The sequence below is a fragment of the Maylandia zebra genome, linkage group LG4 (assembly GCF_041146795.1).
Source record: "Maylandia zebra isolate NMK-2024a linkage group LG4, Mzebra_GT3a, whole genome shotgun sequence".
Lineage (NCBI taxonomy): Eukaryota > Metazoa > Chordata > Actinopteri > Cichliformes > Cichlidae > Maylandia > Maylandia zebra.
In genome coordinates this window covers 3,555,239-3,577,855 of record NC_135170.1, presented here as the reverse complement: position 1 = coordinate 3,577,855, position 22,617 = coordinate 3,555,239, and the positions used below count along the sequence as shown (strand labels likewise).

General features: G+C 45.9%; 1 protein-coding gene across 6 annotated transcripts in view; it reads right to left on the bottom strand.

Moving 5' to 3' along the window:
* smg1 (SMG1 nonsense mediated mRNA decay associated PI3K related kinase) overlaps window positions 1-22,400 on the bottom strand; it is a 57,789-nt gene extending 35,389 nt beyond the window's left edge. For 4 of the 6 annotated variants that reach the window (XM_004574647.2, XM_004574649.2, XM_004574648.2 and 1 more), the window contains exons 1-21: window positions 22,173-22,400; window positions 19,961-20,109; window positions 19,412-19,564; window positions 18,834-18,970; window positions 17,901-17,959; window positions 15,996-16,209; window positions 15,284-15,409; window positions 15,108-15,180; window positions 12,638-12,735; window positions 11,855-12,028; window positions 10,985-11,206; window positions 10,448-10,549; window positions 9,818-10,096; window positions 8,211-8,341; window positions 4,727-4,888; window positions 4,451-4,569; window positions 4,278-4,365; window positions 4,059-4,160; window positions 863-1,003; window positions 386-612; window positions 6-205 (exon numbers count right to left, since the gene is read on the bottom strand). In XM_004574647.2, the coding sequence (XP_004574704.1) occupies window positions 6-205; window positions 386-612; window positions 863-1,003; window positions 4,059-4,160; window positions 4,278-4,365; window positions 4,451-4,569; window positions 4,727-4,888; window positions 8,211-8,341; window positions 9,818-10,096; window positions 10,448-10,549; window positions 10,985-11,206; window positions 11,855-12,028; window positions 12,638-12,735; window positions 15,108-15,180; window positions 15,284-15,409; window positions 15,996-16,209; window positions 17,901-17,959; window positions 18,834-18,970; window positions 19,412-19,564; window positions 19,961-20,109; window positions 22,173-22,249 (3,033 nt within the window). In that variant the 5' untranslated portion in view covers window positions 22,250-22,400. Of the gene's footprint in view, window positions 1-5; window positions 206-385; window positions 613-862; window positions 1,004-4,058; window positions 4,161-4,277; window positions 4,366-4,450; window positions 4,570-4,726; window positions 4,889-8,210; window positions 8,342-9,817; window positions 10,097-10,447; window positions 10,550-10,984; window positions 11,207-11,854; window positions 12,029-12,637; window positions 12,736-15,107; window positions 15,181-15,283; window positions 15,410-15,995; window positions 16,210-17,900; window positions 17,960-18,833; window positions 18,971-19,411; window positions 19,565-19,960; window positions 20,110-20,660; window positions 20,674-22,172 lie in introns of those variants that run through there. The other 2 variants (XM_076882864.1, XM_076882863.1) reach the window with 2 other exon arrangements.
* Window positions 22,401-22,617: the final 217 nt, after the last annotated feature.

Here is a 22,617-nt window from a genome sequence, read left to right as displayed (position 1 = left end):
CGTACCTTTGGTGGAGCTGTCAGAGCATTAGCACAGCCCTCGTAGGCATTGTACATGAGCTTCTCCAGGTTCTCCAGGTACTGAAGCAGCAAAGTGAGGCGGAGCTGATTTAAGTGGTGACCATCACTGTCACTTCCACTGCCTGCCCAAGCTCCAACATCCTGCTCGGGGTTCAGACTCTGTGCAGCCAAGCTCCGGATCATACCTGCAACAAAGCAGAGAAAATGGTTTGTGTCTGAGAACTTTAGATGAACTGTCCCAGTTTTATTTCTTTACCAGACAGCATCTGTATGTATCTGAGAAACCTCTTCTGGAGGTTACAAAAAAGATCTTGAAAGTAAATGACAATTACTGTGAATGCAGTCACATGAACTCTTCACTTTACCTTCAATGGTCTGGAAGGTGTCCTGAGCTCGACCCAAAGGTGTTCGGAGTTTGGATAACACGGTGAACTGTGCAGCCTCCCACACTGCCCACTGCCATAGCAACACCTCTGTTTTCAGCAGTGCCCGTGTCACCACGTCTGGCTTGCTACCATCTGTACTTCCACGGCCATCCTGTTTCTCAAGGCGTTGGCAGCTGTAGTACAGGCGCTCCAGCCAGGAGTCCTTGCTGTAGATACAGGACATGACCACCTTTATTCATCACAAGTCCTATCCTCCATAAAACCAAGCGTGCATCACAGATCTCCCTTACATTACGCAGACCTGACGTGAATCTCTCACTATAGTTGACTCAAAATCGTCATGATACACACATCTGTGTAAACCCACAGCACGACTACCAAAGATCAAAAATGACCATGAGACTGTAAAACAAAAGACATTCTCAGAGTTCTGTGCAGCTGTCAATGTGCCATTACCCTCCACGGTGCAGGACGCCATATAGGATGAAGCTAATAAGGTCACTGAAGTCCTGGGGGTGGAAAGTGCTGCTCGGAGCATGGCTCATGTGGTGGCGAATGGCCAGAGAGATCTTCCTCATTTCAGGATGGCTGTGGTTACTGTGAACAAGCAATATACACGCATATGTTGAGAACATGCATCCGATCTCCTGATGGGTCACAACTGCGGTTCAAATCTAACACCAACTGTCCCCTAACTATGACAGTGCTGATGAAAGCAATGCCGTTTGTGAGTGTGCAGCTCTGAGAGTCATAGATGAATAGTACAGATTGGTTAAAACACGGAGCTCCCTTTCATACGTTTAATCAAAACTATTTAATTTATTTGAAAAATGGCAGTCAGGCAGGATGCAACAACCTGCACTCACATTAGCTGTGAGACAGCGTTAGCCGAGCAGCTGGTTAATGAATTGGGACCTGCCGGGTTGTAGTTAGACTCAACTCAAGTAATAACTCTGTATAAGTAGTAGTCTGTAGTTATTAACCAGGACCACTTATTGTTCAGACTCGGTACAACCTTAGCTAATCATTAGCCAGACCCACACTCTACTACAGGGGTGGCCAACCAGTCACAATATACACACATTCTGCTCAGCCAGATTTATTGTAAATGTCACACACCAATATGATAATGACTCCTACAGTACTAAAACCACAGGCCAGTCATTTTCAACAATTGTGCGCACTGTCTCACACACACAAACTCTCAGTTCAACCAAGTCCACAAACAAAAATATAATAATCTACAATAGCATTTACTTTTACAATGCATGTTGTTTAATGGGACTTCTGGCATTCCTTGCCTTGTATGTTGACCCAAACATTGACAGTATCTTAAGCGCAGCCCGTTTGACATTGGGGTATTTTTCCATTGGCATACTTTTCCAGAACTCAATGGTCCCTTCCCTTAAAGCAGGTTTCAATTGGTCCTCCTCACAAAGATCGATCATCTCCAACTCAGCTGCAGCTTTATCTGTGACTAGCGAGACTTTCAAACTCTCTGCATTCAATGGGTCGACGAGGAACGTAATGTGTGGCCTTTTCAATTGTAGATCATGGAACCGGGTCACAAAGCTTTCGTGCAAGTTTTCAATCAGCGTTGCATATCTGGCTCTTTGCTTACTCAGGGCAGCGCTGGTGACTTGCCCGCTTGGCTTTTAGCAGAGTGGGAAAATGCGTTAAATCTCCCTTTTGAATATGTGTCTTGAACAGCTTCAGTTTGTTGACAAACGCAAACACACTTTGCACCAGGTCAGGCAGCATTTTTAACTTACCCTGCAGGGTCAGGTTCAGTCTGTCCAAGTGACACAGCATGTCGACCAAAAAGGCCAGATCCATAATCCACTTGAGGTCCGAGAGCTCGGGATAGTCCTTGTCCTTCTTTTCCATAAACAGTTTCACGGCATCCAAAAGCTCAAAGAAGCGAGAGAGTACCTGGCCTTTTGACAGCCACCTCACAGTGCAGTGCAGCGGCAGGTCACCTGGAAGCCCTTGGTCCAGCTCAGCGATGAGATTCTTGAATTGCCTGTGGTTAAGCGCATGTGTGCGGATATAGTTGACGATTTCCATCACAGGCTTCATGACGTTATCTAAATTCAATGATTTAGACACGAGTTGCTCCATGTGGATGATGCAGTGGAAATTCCAAAAGTCAGGAATAGTTCGGTCAGCTTTGCACAGCCCCACAAGCCCGTTCACAGATCCCATCATGGCTGGTGCTCCATCCGTGGCTATTGCAGTTCATTTCGTTATGGGCAGATTTGCTTTTTCTAATGCAGCCATCATGGTTTCTTTCACATCTATGCCACGGGTTCTGTCTTTTAATGGCACAATATCCAGGAGCTCTTCTTTGATCACACAATCGTTTGACACAGACTGTGCAAATATTGCCCACTGAGGCTTGTCTTGTATATCACAACTCTCATCCAATGCGACACTAAAATACTCACATGCTTGAAGGTCAGAGTGCAACTGTGTTTCAATAGCCGTGTTAATGTCCGATATTCTGTGTTCAACAGTGTGGCGGGACAGTTGGACGTCTGATACCACGCGTTTTAATTTGTCGTTTTCAGGAGACAAGATTTCAACAACGTCACTGAGGCATTTTTTAACGAACTCCCCTTCATCGTATGGCTTTTTAGCCCGTGCAATGTTCCAAGCCAGCTGATAGGATGCGAGCGTTATGGTCTCTGACCGCTTCGTAAATTTTTGGAAAAACTGTATGTGCTGACTTTTCAAAGTGGCCAACTCGTGCTTGCGAAGTTCAGTCCCTTTTGGGTCGATGGTTCTGGTCGATGTTAGCATGGAGTGAGCTGAAGTGGCGCTGAAGATTTGAAGCTTTGAAATGCGCTAATGACGTCTGACATATAAGGCAGAATGGCTTGCCATTGCGTTCAACAAAAAAATATAAACTCTCCCACTCTGTTAAAAACGTCCTGTGTTCATCTTCATATTTTCTTTTTGCTGTGCATTTTTTCCTGCCATTTTAAGGGCAAACTTGCTCCTACTGGGAAACTTTGCGGTATTTTCATCTCACACACATGGCCATTTGATGAAAATACCGTATTGAACTCAAGCGAAGCGAACGTGCACATTTTAAAACAACAACACAAAAAAAACCCCAAAACACAAACTTTGATATGAACGTAAGAGCCGCATGAAACCAGGCAAAGAGCCGCATGCGGCTCGAGAGCCGCGGGTTGGCCACCCCTGCTCTACTAGATACAGGAAAACGAGCCAAAGTAACAGCAGGTTTATTGACTGCCTTTCATTAAAGTGGAGCTCAGAGAGTTTAGGCTCTGTATAGCCAGGAGCCAACAGCTGCTGTAGCACCAAATGCTTCATAGCTGGCCCAAGTCTGAACTTGGTGTTTTGTAGTGGTCACAGAGACGGATATATTCTGCTGTATGGCGAATACCACAGCTTTCATCCCAAAGGCAAATTATCCAAAACATTTCATCCTACTGAGCATGAGCCGACGTCAAGAACAAGACTGTGGAGCTTGTTAGTCTATCAGATGCTGGGTGATGCCTCTATATCACACCAGAGCAATCAGGAAGACATCCACTGCTAATAACAGCACATCAACCATGTATATGTCAAATCACGTGAATGAATCAAGTGTGCAGTGGTACAGCTGTGCAGCAAGTCTTACCTCAGAGCCACATCAAGAGGGATTGTCCTGAGAAGTTTACCATAAGCTTGCCTCACCCTCATGGCCGAGTGGACCAACTGCACTCTGCACACATCTGTACACCTAAGACACCCCCAACCCACAACACACAGACACACACACAGAGGCTTTAATACAAGAGAACAAACATTAGGCATCATATGCTTCCATATACGTGCAGGTCAGAAGCAAGCCGTTCACCTCTGCAGCAGCTCAGTAGACAGTGATGAAGAAAGGACCTGTAAAGTGTGGCAGGTCTGGAGGCAGATACCCTGATCTTCATTCAGAGCTGTCCACAGAAAACGAGGACAGCATTAAACATCCTGCTCAGTGGTGAAGCCTGTGTAAAGCACAATTCTGGAGTTTACTCTCACCGTTAGCCAGAATCCCTCTGCAGAACTTGTTGAAAGAGGGCAGGGAAAAGAGGGGGCTGTAGGTGTCCGACTTCTTCATCAGCAGAGAGATCTCCTGAGCCCAGGTGAGAAGCAGTTTCCTAACATACCAACATAAGACTGTTATAATAGCTGTATCCAATATGTTCAATCTGGTTTACAGTCATCGTTAGACAGCTAATGAGTCATTTAGCTAAACAGTGAACATTTAGTGATAAAACACTGAGCTGTGTTTGGTTAAAAATGGGGAGAGAGAACCTGGCCTCGGGGTAAAGATGCTCCCGGGACAGCAGACCTCCAAGAAGACTAAGCAGTGTGCTGAAATGCTTCTTAGTTGCCGTGGTTACAGTACTGATGACAGCACCATCAAACAGAGAGGGAGAAGACGACGATAAGCTGGATGAGATGAAGTGATCGTGCCTGCAAACAGAGACAGAGGAGGTCATCTGATTAGAGAGGCAGCCATAAAACAGGAACATCGAGAGACACTAATCGTTCCTTCAGTTTGGTCTGGGAGCCAAACCTTCACACAGCTCACAGTTCACTCAAATAATCTTCAGTGACAGAGACAAACTTGACTTTCTTCATTCAGCTAGTTTTACAACACCACCCATATAATATTAATCAGGTTTGGGTTTCCACTGTTACTGTTAGAATGTCCCATGACAACCACTTGGACATCTGCTGCGTGTCCTCCAATGTGGTAACATTTCAACGCTTTAACTTGAAGAGTGGCCGTATAACGACACAGGCCCACCACAGCTGAAGCCTAAACTGCCACAGTAGACGTCCACACCAAACCTGGGTCACAGCCAAGAAACCAGTTGGTCTGAACAGGTAGGACGCTGCACCTGAGGGCCATTCATCCATCCATTTTATTCCGCTTATGCAGGGGCCGGGTCGCGGGGGCAGCAGCCTAAGCAGAGAAGCCCAGACCTCCCTCTCCCCAGCCACCTCCTCCAGCTTATCCGGGGGAACACCAAGGCGTTCCCAGGCCAGCCGAGAGATATAATCTCTCCAGCGTGTCCTGGGTCTGCCCCGGGGCCTCCTCCCGGTGGGACATGCCTGGAACACCTCACCCAGGAGGCGCCCAGGGGGCATCCTTGTCAGATGCCCGAACCACCTCAGCTGGCTCCTTTCGATGTGGAGCAGCAGCTGCTCTACTCTGAGCCCCTCCCGGATGGCTGAACTTCTCACCCTATCTCTAAGGGAGAGGCCAGCCACCCTTCGGAGGAAGCTCATTTCTGCCGCTCGTATCCGCGATCTCGTTCTTTCGGTCACTACCCACAGCTCGTGGCCATAGGTGAGGGTAGGGACGTAGATCGACCGGTAAATTGAGAGCTTCGCTTTTACACTCAGCTCCCTCTTCACCACGACGGACCGGTGCAGCAGCCGCATCACTGCAGCCGCAGCACCAATCCGTCTGTCGATCTCTGGCTCCCTCCTCCCATCACTCGTGTACAAGACCCTGAGATACTTGAACTCCTCCACTTGGGGCAGGAACTCATCCCCGACCTGGAGTGGGCACTCCACCCTTTTCCGGCTGAGGACCACGGCCTCAGATTTGGAGGTCTTGATTCTCATTCCCACCGCTTCACACTTGGCTGCAAACCGTTCCAGTGCGAGCTGGAGGCCCTCACCTGATGAAGCCAACAGAACCACAATATCTGCAAAAAGCAGAGATGAGATTCTGAGACCACCGAAGTGAAAGCCCTCCGCCACTTGGCTACACCTAGAAATTCTGTCCATGTCATGTCAACCAAGACAGCCTTACAACATCCAGAGCCTTCAGGAACTCGGGGCGGACCTCATCCACCCCAGGGGCTCTGCCACCAAGGAGTTGTTTAACTGCTTCAGTGACCTCGCCCCCAGAGATTGGCGGGTCATCCCCCTCATCCCCAGACTCTGCTTTTCCCACGGAAGATGTGCCAGTAGGATTGAGGAGATCCTCCTTCCACCGCCTGACGATTTCCTCAGTCGAAGTCAGCAGCACTCCACCCGCACTATACACAGTGCAGGTGGAGTGCTGCTTTCCCCTCCTGAGTCGCCTGAATCTCTTCGAGGCGGTCCGAAAGTCTTTTTCCATCGCTTCTCCGAACTCCTCCCACACAGCAAAAAACAAACAAACTGAGGGCCAGGCCACTTCATTGAGTTCATGTCTGGATAGTATTTACGTCCATGATGAAACTACACAGCAGCACTGGAAGAATCCAGAGATGCACAAGGAGACACTTGTACTAAGAAGGTGAGCAGAGTTCAAATCCAGCGAGGTTTCTAATTAGTTTGAAGAAGCAAAATAAAAGCAGAGTCAGAGGCGTTTGCAGATTTTTTCCTTTGGTTTCTTTTTCTGTGCGCCCTCTCAGTAGGATACATACACTGGTAATAACGAAGCTTGGATTTTCTCAAATGGCATTCTTCTGTAGCAACAATTTTTTAGAACAGCCACATCGTTCAGACGATGCAGAGAGCTACGAAACGAAATGATCGTCCCTTTTCAGACAGACAAGTCAGTGGTTTCTGGGGGCATTTTACTCCTCCTCCAGAAGACTTAACACTAGAACAACCAAGGGGATATTCTAACGAACAGGTATATCTGTAACTGCTCGGGTGCCTCTGCACCATCCCTCTGCCCAGGGAGAGTGCGGCACAGCAGGACGCACGACGGATGTAATCCGTGACAATTCTGACCGCGTTGAGGAGGGAAACAAAGAGCTGTCATCGTGGTCGTCAGCGGAGCAGCACACTGGGCCGACGCGGGCTCTCCTGCTCATCATCCGAAAAACCATGAATGTCCAAGCCGATGCCCAACACAGCATCATCTGTGACCGTTAGCGTTCCTGCCTGGTTCCAGCTCATCTTCAGCTAACCCATCAACATATTCCATGTGGTCAGCCCAGCTAAATGCAGGGGCATCAACCAGACACTCCTTGTGTTCGGACTAGGACAAAGCTGGGGCCCCCGTCTTTCCAGGGTCGAGTACCGGAGCTGCAGACAAAACGCACAGGCTTCGGACTCCGTCAGTGTTGTCCTAGTGTGGACAATCCCCAGGCAGATGGGCAGACATCGTAGCATTTGCTGTCGTGCAAAGAGAAACTGAACCTCTGAGGACAGGGTGGACAGTGCAGGCAGCACTAACTGCACGGTGGAGGCTAACACCAACACGGACAGTTAAGCCAACCTAACTAGGAGCAGCCCGACTCAGTGAGGTGTAAGAACTGAGGGTGACTGTGATGACGGGGGTATATGTGCAGGTGGGTCTTAAAGGCATGAACAAAGCTTCCTTCAGCCAGGACACGTGGGGGCGTGATATCTCACACCCGTGTGTTGTACTGAGTGAATCGACTGAAAGGGAGCTTCAGGATTCTTCAGGATAACGGCTCTAATTCAGCATTACTATGACGGTGAGCAGCAATCAGCAAAACAACTGCTTCTACTCATAATAACAGCAGTTACAGTTGGTGGTGGAAGATCTAGAAGGGAAGGATTTTGGTAAAAGGACTTGTAACGGTGGCATCTGTTACAGCACCTAGCCTGAGGGAAAGATGGCCTGTTCTTTCACAAGTGTGCACAAAGGCACACCGCATGTCTGCTTGGTTGATACACCTGTTGCAAGTGGACTGAAAACACCTGAATAAAAAGATTAAGAGGGGTGGCCCGTCCCTTTTGTAGTGCATGTCTGCATAACTGAGAATGCTGCAGTGGACAGCAGTGATTCTGTTCACAGTACATGTGGGTGTATTACCTGGTGCAGTGAGAGTACAGGGAGTAGAGTACGGTGTACTGGATAGCAGGGTAGTAGACAGCCAACTCAGAGTGGACCAGCATCAGATTGTGACTTAGAAGAGCAAAGACTGTCGGCGACAAGGCCCACATCTAGATAGAACACACAGAAAACCACTAATGAACCAAAAGAAGATGCGGACACAGACCATGGACTGAATCTTGTGGCGGTGCAAACATTGTCACATCGAAGTGCTGGGTCATACATTTGAAGAGGTGAAATCTTAAAAACGTGAAACAATTGCACGAGCGCTGCTGATTGGCTGAGGAAGAATAAAGTAGTCGTGGTAAACCAAGCCCCTCTGGGGTTGTTGGTGCCTCGATTCTGAAGTACAGTGTGTGTGTGGGGAGTGTGATTGTGTACTGTGTGCATTCCTGTGTGTCTCCATGTTGTGTGAGTGTGAGAGTATTTGTATGTATGTGTGCCTGAGGGTGGGAATGCATGCAGGCCAGGTGCTACACTCCACCTATCTTACAACATCTCAGGCTCCTCGTCCCTGCTGTGGTCCTCCTGGGGCTCTCGTGCTCTGGGGGGCCTCTGGGGCCCGGGTGTCCTCCATGCCTGCTTCGTGTCCTGGGGGCAGGGCTGTTATTTATGCATATATTGGTTGTTGCTGTGGTTTCACTGTTTCTTTCCGTCAGCAGGTATTGACGCAGATTCTCACCGTTGTTTCCTCCTCCCCATCTTTCTCTCTCCCCTTCTGTTTAACTTTTTGCCCACTTTCTCTTCTTTCTTCTTTTCCATCCGCGGTCTAGTCCGTTAGGATTTTGATAACTCAAAATAAAAACACTAATAAACTAAATAAATAAAATATGACTATCAAGTGGTCCATTATTGGATTTGCTATAATGGTCCACTGGGGAAAGTAAATCTTTTGGGCATTTTTTGGCCTTAAGAGAACAACTCTGACAGACAGGCAAAAATACATTGTTGGCCTCCTATCTGCAGTACTGTGACATCATCCATCCATCCGCTTCTCCTTTTCAGGGTGCGGGGGGCGCTGGAGCCTATCCCAGCTGTCATAGGGCGAGAGGCGGGGTACCCCCTGGACAGGTCGCCAGTCTGTCGCAGGGCCAACACAGACAGACAACCATTCACACTCACATTCACACCTTTGGGCAATTTGGATTATCCAATTAACCTATCCCCACAAGCTGCATGTCTTTGGACGGTGGGAGGAAGCCGGAGTACCTGGAGGGAACCCACGCAAACACGGGGAGAACATCCAAACTCCACACAGAAAACTCGATGGTGGAATTGAACTCAGGACCTTCTTGCTGTGTGGCAACAGTGCTAACCACCGTGCTGCCCTACTGTGACACACTGTGTTAACTTTGTGAGTGTGACAGAATGAAACTGTGAGGAATATCAGCATGGCTGTCATGCAGACACTGAGTGATGAACCCAGCAATGACGCATGTCCCAAAATGCGTTACAGGAACATATCTTTAGATGTATTAATGAGTGTAAAGTTAATATGAACCTTTTACCCCACCAGTCACATCAAAGGAAGTACTGCGACATTATTACAGTGCTACTGTGATGTTTAACAATAGACAACGGCTCACCCCAATCAGAGAATTCTTGGTGTTGCCAATGGTGGTAAAGGTGCTGAGGTTGAAGATGATGGTGAACTGGGCTTTTTCTGGCGGTAGGGTGAGGGGAGCAAAAGCAGGGTGCTGGATATTAGGGCAGAGGGTCCCTGGTTCCAGGGGACCCAAAGTCTCCATCAAGCTGTTGAGACCACACGCCATCTCGCCCAACACCATTTTATAAGCTGCCTCCAGTGTTGGGATGTTTTTCAGGCTCAGCAGCGCCTGGTACACACCGTGGACAGCTGACATGACCTGTGCAGGGAGCACATGGACAGGGATTACACTCATCAACACAGAAAATCTTCAAATTATTTTCACTCACCCAACCTACGAATGAGCCAAGAACACACTGAGTCTATATAACTGACCTTCATGCATGTTCCTGCTCTGATATATATGCAACATGTTTTTCTTGGTAGAATCTTAGCTTGTTTCTAAGGTGAAGGCCTTTTGCATTAGCGAGCCACTTGGGTTCAGTACGTTGCCCGAGGATATTTGGTATGCAGACTGGAGCGGCCTTGGATTGAGCCGCCGGTGTATTAGATGTGTAAAATATATCCCAAGCCCATTAAGGTGGTACAGGAACACTGAGTGAAGCCAAACCTCTTTCTCTTGATGAAAGCGAAGCTTCAGCAGCTGGGAGTCTGGTGCCAACAGCTTCTCTACAAAGGACACGGGCAGCTTGGTGTTGACCTGGTCTACAATCTGAAAGGCAACATTAAAAAATTCCTCACACAACGTCAAAGTCAGGCTTGCTAATTGTTTAGACCGTCACAGAATTTTCCACAAGTTGTAGCAGTCCCAGATTTAACTTTAATCAAAGGTTTATCAGAATTGGACAATTTACAGCACTCGACAGCCAGACTGGTAACTGCCACAGAGGGGAGGGGGCACGGTAGGGACTAAGAATGTGTGGGGGTGGAGACAGGGGGCTGTTACAGGAAATCACAATGTTTAGTGCAGAAAAGGACAAAAACTGGTATCTGCAACACAGACTGTAAGAAAGCTGCCATCAGCTCAATTATAATCATAACAGGTCAAACTACAGCATCAGTGTAGACTTTGTCAGTCAGGCTGTGAGCATACAAATGAACACATCTTATTCTATGAGTACATATAAAACCCGTTAGGTGACTGTACCAGAGTGAGGAGATTGAGCACTGCCAGGTTGTAGTCTGGGCCACAGGCCTGGCAGCAGTCTAGCTGGTCTAGACCGTAGGCAAGGACAGCATCCATCAGCTGCCCACAGGGCTCTACACTGGCCAGCAGCACACCCACACACTCATTCCCTGCAGTGAGAACGGCCTCAGAGAACTGCACCTGCTTTGCCACAGTCACACAGGCCAGAACCCGGTTAAGAACCTTTGGAAAGATCAGGAAACAGAGAACAGTGACTAAAGTGATGAAGCCCAGACTGCGAACTTCACAGATTGTAATAATAAAACGTATTAGAGACCACAGAAACGTTTTGTAACCGATTTGAAGTGTAAAGAAATATTTGGCTTATCCTGTATACGCTGACTGCCTTGCTACAAATCTGCATCTTTCTTTTAACGGTCAAATTCACACGTGAGAAAAGTTCAATGTGCAGAAAAAAAAGAATGAGCCTAAATGTCCACGAGGCTCAGTTACTCCGAGTTATGTAAAAAGAAGGTGCACTAAATTCTGATGTTCTGCTTGTTGTGGCTAAAATCAATATCTGTGTCCAACCTGTCATTATCCAACTACCACAGCACGTTGTGTGCACACTTCAGAGGAACGTCTTATTGACCAGCTGCTCCTCAGGCTTTCTTAGAACAAACTAAATACTACTGGAAAATAAGGCACTGTGGTAAATATAGTGTGTATTTAAGTACTTCATCAAAGGAAACCTGGAAGATGTGCTCCTTTTACCAACAGCACAATGTTCTCAATGCATTTTAACAGTAAGTTATTTCCAAACTGCGATCCACATTTGTCAGTGAGTGCTCTCCAGATCTCCTGTTTGGTTGTCAGAGGTGCAGCTCTTACGTCTGTCACGTAGACTTCAGTAATAGGAGGTCCTCTGAACGGGCTGAATCGCTCTCCGATGCTGCGGACCACTGTGCTGAAAACTCTCAGCAGGGCTGCCAACTTGGGCAACGACACTGAGGGAGGGGGGATATCTTCATCGAGCACCTCTCCTGAGACCACGTGGCTCAGATCCTAAAGAGAGCAAAGAGTCAGCCAAGCACGAGACAAACATAGCCATTAGCTCTATGGGGCATCATTTAATTTTTATTATCTGGTAAGAGAATCCAATTTAATACCATCAAGGATCTTTGAGGGTTTCCAGTCTGAGCATAAACTGGACCCAAACACACTGGTTCCAGTTTGTTGCACATTTAAATAAAGCCTACTGAACAGTATAAGGTGCAGTGAAGTCTAGAGACTTAAATTTAGCTGATCTACAGCAGACCGCCCGTCAGGTCAGCACCGCAGCGAGTCCTTTCCCCGGGGTCTGAGCTTCAACATGGCTCATTCACCACAGAGGTTTGGGCTTTTTCCAACAGTACTTGTGCTCACTCTTTACCATACTTGCCAGTACTGAGCACGGCTGAAGACCTAACATACATCATTCAAGTACAAGTGGTCAGACCGAACTCCCAGGGAGGGATCTAACAAAGCAAACCAGTTCTGGAAGCAGCTCACAGGTGACACAGAGACCACCTGGGACACGGGCCGGGTTAAACTCAGTACTGCAGGTACCTGGCTGCTTCTCGTCACTGCACCTTCTAAATAAGTATAACTGGCTGAGAGGCTCGGTGACGTCACCTCGGCATATGCTTCCATATCCTCCAAGAACTGTCCCAGCAATGTGGTGGAGAAGGTCAGGTCGGCCACCCAAAACTGCTCCAGGCTCTGTAACCAGCCTAAGCACAGACAGGGAGAGCAGAGCTGCAGGTAAACGAGCTGAACTGGATTTGTGTTTACACATCAACCCACCCATCCAAACACATGACCCACCGCTCCTTCAAAACGTGCCGGGAGAATCACTGAGAACTTTCCAAGCCCAAAGAATATACAGCATGTACATCTTTAACAGTTTTATTCATAAAAAATGAATAAAAAGAACAAACTGTAGAGTTTAATGCTACTCTGGGCCATGAAGGACAGACCGTGTAAACTCATGAGGGCTGGAGAGACAGGGCGTGTGGCTGCTGCATTTTGCACAAGTCTAAGGCTGCGTTCACACTGCAGGCGAAAGCGCATCAAATCCGACTTTTCTGACCCTGTGCGACCATCTATCCCATCATGGTGACAGTGTGAACGGCACAAATCCGATATTTTCAAATCCGACATGGGTCACTTTCGTATGTGGTCCTGAATCCGATACATATCCGATGTTTCAGAAAGCGACTGCTGTTTGATGGTCATGTCGCATTAAATCCGTCTTTTACGTCACCGACACAAGACAGACGCCAATTATCAGCGCCGGAGAAGACATCGCGAACGCTTCCTGTCCGTCCAGTGAAACTGCTGGGAAGACAGCGTTGGAGAAACGTGAACATTTTATTTGTACTGTATAATCTGCAGATTCTGACAGAAACCTGCAGCTATCCTTTGAAGCAGCGCTCCTCTCTAAAACAGCAATAATGATAGTTATAAAGTTAGTTTGTAAATAACAAAATAACTTTATAACTTAAAGCAAAATTGGGAAACGTAAAGTCCGAAGTCTTTATATTAAGGCCATCAGTCAAACAATACTGTTGCTCTGGGTCTAAACAGAGCGTGTTGTGTGTGACGTCTTCTTTTGCACATGCGGCCGCTTTGAGCGTTCACACTAGAGCGCGTTTGCTGTCGCATTTTATTTGTAGTGTGAACAAGCAGACGAAAAAATCGGATTTGATCAAATAATCGGAATTGAGCATCAAGACCTGCAGAGTGAACGTAGCCGTAGTGTTTTCCCACTGATGTGTATTAAAACACTATTATAATAATCCAAGTCTAAATGTCACTCGTGATATTCCTCCAGCGGCAGCAGCAGGACTGGGGGACCTTGTTTTATCTCACAGGTGTGCCAATAACAAATCTCTTTTATTCAAATATATTTTTATAAGTTTCTTAACATCCATTTGTAAGGTTGGAGAGCTTTGCTGAATGCTTTGATGTTACTGCTGATGGAGCCGTGAGTCAGCAGCAGAACAGGTCTGCACTCATCGAGTGCTTTGAATAATTCAATTATAAAGACAGTCTCTACAACTTCTGATCATTTAACGCAGCACCATAGCATGCTGCTGTGTTAAACACTGTAAATGTGTTTCACCCACATTTGCAACTAAAAGCAGAGCTGCAATGCAAACATGTTTAGGAGCAGCTTCTGAACAACATCAAGCCCCCACAGCTGAGTTCAGTAAAAGACACAGCAGCGCTGTTTCTGTGATCACCACTGAAACCTTCACTTGGAAAACCTGACATGAAGACAATTAACCTCGAGCCTTCCATGAAGACAGAGTAAAGGTACATTTCTCATAAATTAGTTCAGATTGTGTATACATCTTATTTTATTTGACATAATTCATTAAAAGAGAGAAAAGAAAACGTTTTCCTGGAAGTAGCAGAAAAAAAATCTAAATCTGAATATAATGATCCTTCTGTGTTAACAGTCATTTTTGTTATGTGCACATAGAACTTAATGTTATGTTATTTATCCGTAACTATTGTTGCGATTCATTACAGTCTGTTTAAACTGTACTGTTTGCTGCACTGCGGCTGCTGAGAAACAGTACTTGGTCTCAGGCTGGGTAAATACGAAATGACAATGAACTCCTGAGTACTAACGATGCACTCACTTTGCAAATGAAAACACACAGCTCTCCTCTGCATAAGCTCAGGATTAGTATCAGTGACACTGGCCCTGTATGTACAGTATCACACAGCACTGGGAGTAGCTTTCCTTCTTAATGTGTCCATGAACGCAAACATTAAGGCTGTCATTTCTGGTCTCTGAATGTTTGCCTTCTTCTTTTAATCCAGGGTACTGGCCAAGTAGCACGCTTGGTCCGTACATTTAAACAGCTGCAATAGAATCTAAACTAGAGGTACAAAGGGGGTAGAAACCACTGCTCGGTGTTTCAGGGTGTGAGGCAGGAGGAATCCCAGTGGTGGCAGGGAAATGTGTGGACATGTTGCTCCCGTTTTCTCATGAACCTTTTCAATGCTCGTCCTTCCCACTGGGTTATAAATAAGCCTGCTGATGTCAAACAGCTGCAGAAGTACTGCCCGCTAACATGCGCTTACTGACCTGAGACTTGCTGGGTGAGTGCCTGCTTCTGTGTGTGGTCAATGTGCCAACCCACCAGGATGTCCACAGTGTCCTGTGAGACAGCAGAAGACATCAGGACAGTGGCTGGAAAGATCAGAGATGCTGTGATCTGAACACAGTGCACCTGTTGGTCTCAGCCATGGAACAATACTCACCCTGAAGTTGGTGCTGAAGACATGTGGGTAGCAGTGTGCCACCTGAAGAATACATTTGACACTTTGACAAAGCAGCTCTGGAGTGTCCACGTTTTCAAGGATGGACTGCAGATTGCTCATCACCATCTGAAACACACAGCAGGCCCCATCTACAGTACATCTCTGCAGGGCTTTGCTATACACGTCTATGTGATGTGAAAGTATGATATGGCAACTGGTTAAAAATTGACCAAAATATGATAAACATCCCTGATAGAACGTGTGTTTACTATGCAACAACACTGCACGGCTCTTTGAAGATTGTTACTGTAGCTACTGTCAAACTAAACTGCAGCTCTTAATTCAAACTGACTGAAAGCAATACCCACTGCCACGGCACTGGCTAACAGCAACCAACCTTATGCATGGTGTGAATTTCAGTGCAGGTGCTGTGAATAGTTTAACAGATTACTATCAATAAGCCTGAACAACACTCTCTCTGCAAGACTTGCACTCCCTCTGCTGTTCCAGCACTAGTGTACACAGGCATGTAACATACACCTACATCTTACATCATCATCATCAGTAGTATAAATGCAGGCTAACTGGCCCTGGGTATCTGTAGCCTGAAGCTGTAACAGTGAATAGCTGCATGGTGCTGATGCAGAGACAGGTCAAAATGAACCGGACAGATAGAGTTGTACTCGTGAAAAGCATCAGGCCGTGTCTTTACCTGCATAATGTGAGAAAAGGCCTTCCTCTCCCCAGCAGCCTCCAAAGCGCGCTGTGCTGCCACCAGGTACAACAGCTTCACCTCATCACGACTGCTTGAATTGAACTTGACAAAGAGCCACTTGAAGATGCGCTCTGCCTCATAGCTGAGTACGGTGCACAGGATACCAAGGCAGGCTGCAGCATCCTGACGCAGCTCCCACAGCATCTTACTGCTAAAAACATCAACACAGGAAAAAAACAACTTTAGAGCGGCCTGACTATTATTTCGATCGGCTTGGATGGACAGCGTCGGTGCACAGCCATGACTCTTCAACCCTGATCGCTCAGACTCGCCACGCAGGAAGCTCTAGGAAGAGTCCTGGTGGTTCCAAACTTGTTCCACATATGGATGATGGAGGCCACTGTGCTCCTTAGGACCTTCAGTGATGCAGAGACGTCCTCAGATCTATACACTCCTACCTCAGAGGTCTACAGAGCACTCCCTGGACTTCATGGCTGGGTTTGTGCCCCGACACTGTCAAATATGCGACCTTATATTGACAAGTGTGCACTTTTCCACATCATGTTCAATCAACTGAATTCACCTCAGATGAACTCCAACAGAGTTGAAGAATGATGTGACAGATGATCAGTGGAAACAAGAAGCACCTGAGCAACGTTTTGAGGGTCATGGCAACAAAATAACAACCTCAAATATAACCTTCGTCATTATGGACCATTTCATTGAATATAGAGGTGAAAACTGAATGTAATTCATTTTGGAAAAAGGTTGTAACCTGACAAATATTTGAAACAAACTTCTGTAATAATTTCTATTAAACAGTAGAAAAAAGAACAAGCACCAGCAGCTGACTTTAGATTGAATGCGCAGAGAGCACAGCCGGAGTCCTAATGATTAATGCAAACTTTGGTGGGGACCGGTTAGCACAGTACGGTTCGCTGCTCCGTGTCCGATTTTTCCATGTTAGGAATAAATAGTAGGATTTAAGATGGCAGCAATGCATCTGCAAGGATGCCAGCTGCCGTTAAACACCAAAGAAGAAGAAGAAGCAGCAGCAGTCCCCGGTACCACAGCTGTGTCCAAATTCGGGGGCCGCATCCTTTGGAGACCGCATTTGTAAGCCGATTAAGTCACAGCGTGGCCCACCATATCCCAGAATTCATAGCGCGGCCCAGCTAATTCCAGTTCCCAACAATGGCGGCAGCTACTTAGTTTTAATATTACTCTTATTATTCTTTCTGGGTCGCAAAATGAACATTTAACATATTTTCAGAATGTAGCTGTGTAAACCTCTAATATCTGCTCAGTTTATCAAGACAACACATATTTTCAAAAGTGCGCCGACGTTTTCAGAGCCATCTGTTACCCACTAGCTCGATAGCTGACCGGGAGGTCAAGGGTCACTAGAGCCGGTGAAAACAGGGGATTCCCGGCACATCATTTTCAAACCCCCCGGAGTTCTTTCCCTACTCAGGTTAAACATGATATATGAGTCACTCAGATAACTTAAAAATGTTCTTGTTTGGCTTTGTTCAGTGTTTTATTTGTTCCTGAGTAAATCGGTTTGGCTGAGATTAAAGTTACAGTTTGCACACAGCTGATTAAACGGTTAACATTGAAAGTTTAATAAACTCTCATCTTGTCTTTATTGTTAGTTAGCACAGACCTTAAACACTTAAAGCTGTAAGCTAATGATAGTTATATAAGAGCAGATGCTGCTGGTGCAACAAGCTGTACGTTTTACGCCCAATGGATGATGATCCGATTAGTCGCTTGTGGCAGCGCTACTGAGCAACAGTCTGAGTTTATGTGAATATTTTAATCTCCTTTCTATTTCTACAGCCCTGAGTTATTGAAACTTCCTGTACTGCCAATGAACCCACGCACCCAGCATCCTCTTACCTCTCATTTAAAATGTCATTCAGAGTGCTAAGGATGGTGTCCAATTGTTTGACCAGAGTCTGTGGAGACAAGACAGAAGTCATTAGGATTACACAGTCTCACTAGTTACTCACTGTTTATCGAACTACAGTCCCCTTTATGTATCAGTCACATCTAGCTAGCTCAGGCTCATATTATAGCAGCCTTCACATCAAAATATGTCTAAACAATCATGTTGCTAGGCAACTCAGTGCATGCCAGTAGTTGTTTTACGTTAAAACTAAAGCCCCCTGCAGCGCTGCAGGTAAAAGCAGTCATAATGTTTTTGTCCTTTGTTCTCACACACCTCAACATTCAGTATTTAATGAAAAAGCCCATTTTAGGAAAAGCCAGGAAAACTGAGACGATAGGGTTTTATCTTAACACAGTTACAGGCCCGAGGGTCAAAGTATTCATAAATACATGAGTACTAGAGCCTACGAAGGACCTTTAGGTAAATCAACAGTCCAAGCTGGTCAGTTGGGGTGGCTGTAGCTCAGGCGGTAGAGCAGGTTACTGCTGATCTACTGATCGGAAGGTTGGTGGTTCAATTCCTGGCTTCCCCTAGTCTGCATGCCAAATATTCTTTGGCAAGATACTAACCCCAAACTGCTCTCTGATGCATCCATCGGAGTGTGAATGTGTGTGACTGTTAGCTAGAAAACACTTAGAAAAATGTGCTTTTGCGAATGGGTGAATGCACAAGTTGTATAAAGCGCTTTGAGTGCTCAGAAGAGTAGAAAAGCGCTCTATAAGAACCAGTCCATTTACCCTCACAGTGTGTGCTGGGAGAAGTAAATATGTAAACACATCGTATAATGTATTCCAATACAGTTTGCTGCACCCTGTGAGTTTGACTATAGTTGCGTTGCTGGCTATCACGGATTGAAACACCAGGAAAGTAATCTGACTGACCCCTCTGCTCTCGCCATGGCTGATGAATTCCTTCAGCTGTTTGATTGTAGCCAGCCTCCGGTCACGATCATCTTCCCTGGAGACTCGGCGCAGGAGGTTGGCCAGTCGAGACTCCTCTGAGTGAGCCATTCCTCTGTCTGCAACGACATCCCGACACTCCGAGTGAACACACATGATCCCGCTGCAGCTACACCAGTATATTAGAAAAAACTAAACTACAACCACAGCTGGAGTTCCTCAGCATCATTTCAGAAGTATATAGATGTAACTACTGCAGAAAACATGTTGGGAACATGCTCTTTAGACACAAGCTGTTAATTAGCTAGTCAGAGCCTAGTGTTCCCATGGAAACTGGGTAGGAACTGCAAGGAAACCTAAATTTAAGTCTTAATACCATTTCTCCACTTGTGTTAGAGTGGAAACTTCAGTTAACCAAACCTGGCATTACCTTTTTCCAACTGTCAGTGAATGACTCAGGCAAACCCGATCTGAACACAACGCGAGCTTATTTTTATAAGCCAACTCCTTTGAACCTGCGTTGAACGTGTGCTTCTGCATGCATTTGCTGCACCACTTACCCTGCGATTTCCTCATGTCCTTTGAAGCTAGAGCACGGTTTCCATGCTTAAAAGGAATCAAATCCGTTGTCAAGTCATCTGGCCTCAGCTCTTGCCCCAGCGACTTCCAATCAAACGTAGTATCACAGACACCTTGACCAGCTTCATATCCACCTAAGAGACATTTCATAGAAAGGCCAAGTACGCATAAGCTGCACTATTCAAATACAATGTGTGTTTGTCCATGTAAACAGCCTGTTTTACAACTTGGTTTAACCAACAAGTCAAAGAGGAGCTGACCTGCAGAAGGCTCACGACAGAAGATAAATCATTCTTTTCAACATTTCACTTTAATTAGAAATCTGCATCTTTGCTTCTTCGTTTGTCTTTAGACGGGTCAGTGACTAGAAATGAAAATCTGCAGTTAACATGAATGATGGGAGTTTAACTTGAAATTTTGACCCTGAAACTGGAAAATGTTGAAAGTGGGGCAAAAGGCTTCCTTTTTGGGTTATTTTCAGCCAAAGTCTAAGTAAGAAGTAAGAGTTTCAGCTTAACCACAGGCCTCACCCTCTTCCTGATGGGTATCTGCAGCAGCATAGACATTACTGGGCACTGCTGGCTGTTCAGGGCAACTGGAGGCCAACACGTCGTACAGTGGTCCTGAACCAAACTCTCTAGACTTCACCTCGTCCTGGCTGGATGACACACTGTTAACTCTACGGATAAAACAAACACAGACAAAAGAAAAAGACCACCAATGTCACAGCTGACTCTTGATCTAACTCTGAACTCATCCCATTACTACCAGTTTAATACTAATGAATGTCACAGTTCAACTGGAAAGTTTCAGTGCGTGACTAATGAAACTTTCAACTGTAATGACACCACAGGTTGGAGCGTATGAGCTACAGGTGTACTTCAGTGATTCAAGCAAGTGCCACTGCTCAGCAGTTCTTTTTGTCTGGGAGTCGATCATTGCTAAAGCATGACCTACAGAAACATGTCACCATCTGTAAGCAGGGGTACAGCTTTTACACTGTGTGCTCCTTCTCTCTGCCCAATCACAGGTGGTGAGTGTTCTGTACAGGTAAACATCAAACTAGTCTCCAGATGAGTCGGTGTAAAGTAAAGATAAACCACGAGGGACTGCATGAAAAGCATTTGGTGCATATTCCAACTTATTGGGCAACTTTAAGGGTAAACAGTCTATTGCATTTTTAATACAGCAGAGGGAACAACTGCATTAATCACATGGTATAATACTTACATCACATCATGGCATACTGTTAATCAGAAAGAATACAAACAAAAATAATCAACACAAACTTCATCATTTCGCTATTGCATCCTCTCACAAAACATGAAGTGTTGCTTCGACATTACTGGTTGACTCTAAGCTTTGAAGCTTGCAGTATTAGTGCCAGCTTAAACGCCATCGTTTAATCATTAACAGCAACATTTAAATCTCACTTAGCCAACTAACCAGAAAAAGTCACTAAGGATGGCAAATGAAGCAAGACACCAAACAAAATAAAAAACACACTAAAGCAGGAAGTAAAAATAAACTATTTAGCTGGCAATTCTGTGCATGAGGTGCAATGCTGCTCAGTAACAAGGCCTACATGGTAACTGCACTGGTTCTTATATTACAGTGTTTTACTCTACTGGAGCACTCGAGGTGCTTTATACAGCATGCCTCATTCACACACAGATACTCCGATGAATGCATCAGAGAGCAACTTGTGGTTAGTATGTTGCACGAGGATTAATTTGGCATGCAACCTGGAGTAACTGGGATGAAACCACCAACCACCCAGTTAGGCGATGACCTGGTCTACCTGAACTACAGCCACGCCAGAAATGAAAGGCTAACATTAGATTAGTTTAATGCCCAAGAAAGAACTGATGAACAGACTGTCATTTTTGTTGTCATACTACTTTAATCGTTTAGAAATTCTTTGCAAACAGATGCAAATCAGGCCTACCCCCACCCCTACTAAAACAGGAGCAATAACCTGCTGCTGAGCCCAGTCTGCAGTCTTCATTTAGCGTGTGACTACAACAACAGGCACCTGACGCTGTTCACACGTCTCACACACACCCAAAATACCCTGGGTCGACACGGGAGTATGGAAACATGGATCCCGTCTCTTACAGAAAGCTGCAGTGAGCCGCATTTCAAAACTAAGCGAGGCCTTCGGGCAGCTGCCACGCTCACAGCCAGCAATGACATCTCCTCTTTTACTCATTGCCCAGTTAGTTATTATAACGCCAACAGGTTAAAAAACCAACACCATCGTACACCTCTCTGTGAAGAAGCTGTAAAAAACGTATCCGGAAGTTATCTGAGGAGTTGATAACATTGCTTTGGGTAGTCTTTCCCATTAGCTAACCATATGTAGCCAGCGCGAAGACCCACAGCTCACAAACACTTTGAGCTACCATGTGTTTCATTTTAAATATCGCTCATCAGTAAAATACATAAAAGATCAGTATTATTTTTTCAACTGGCGTGCTTTTGTACCAAAGCCTCACAGTTGATTAGCCATTAGCGTTAGCTTGTTAGCAGCGACAGTCCACGACACAGGCTCGTCACAAGCAAGCCCTACGTTTACCGTGGGTGAGTTTATACTGCGTAAACAAGATGGTTTTATGGTTTTCAAGACAGTGCAGTTACGGTCTGTTAGTATTAAGCGTTTAAGCACAAACAAACAGTGCTTCCCTTCCATGTGGCCCCAGCTGAACACAACAGCGAGCCGTAGGCCCACAGAGCACCAACCTGGACTGCCAGTCGTTCCAGTGTGGCCGCAGTTTGTGGGCGCCGCTGAGCCGAGACCCTGTGGCTTTACGGCTCATTACCTTTTAGAGCGCTGCATGACCTACTGTCAGCGGTAACTTATCTCTCCGCAACGTTACTTTTCTCTATTATGCTTTATCAAACCTCACAAATAGGTTAGCAACTTCTTGTTACAGCTAGCTTACGGCACTCCTTCTTCTTTATGTTTTTTTGGCAGTTGTCAAACCAAAGAACGTGCATTACCGCCACCTATCCGGATTCTAAGACAATTACCCAAAATTCTTAGGACCAAATTCATTTGCCTGAATAAATGACAATATTACATTATTGGATACGTTTGCAGAAAGTCTCGTACACTTGAATCTGTGTCTACGCCACATGTTTATTCTTTGGCTATTTGGCGTATTATTTAAACTGTGATCAAAGC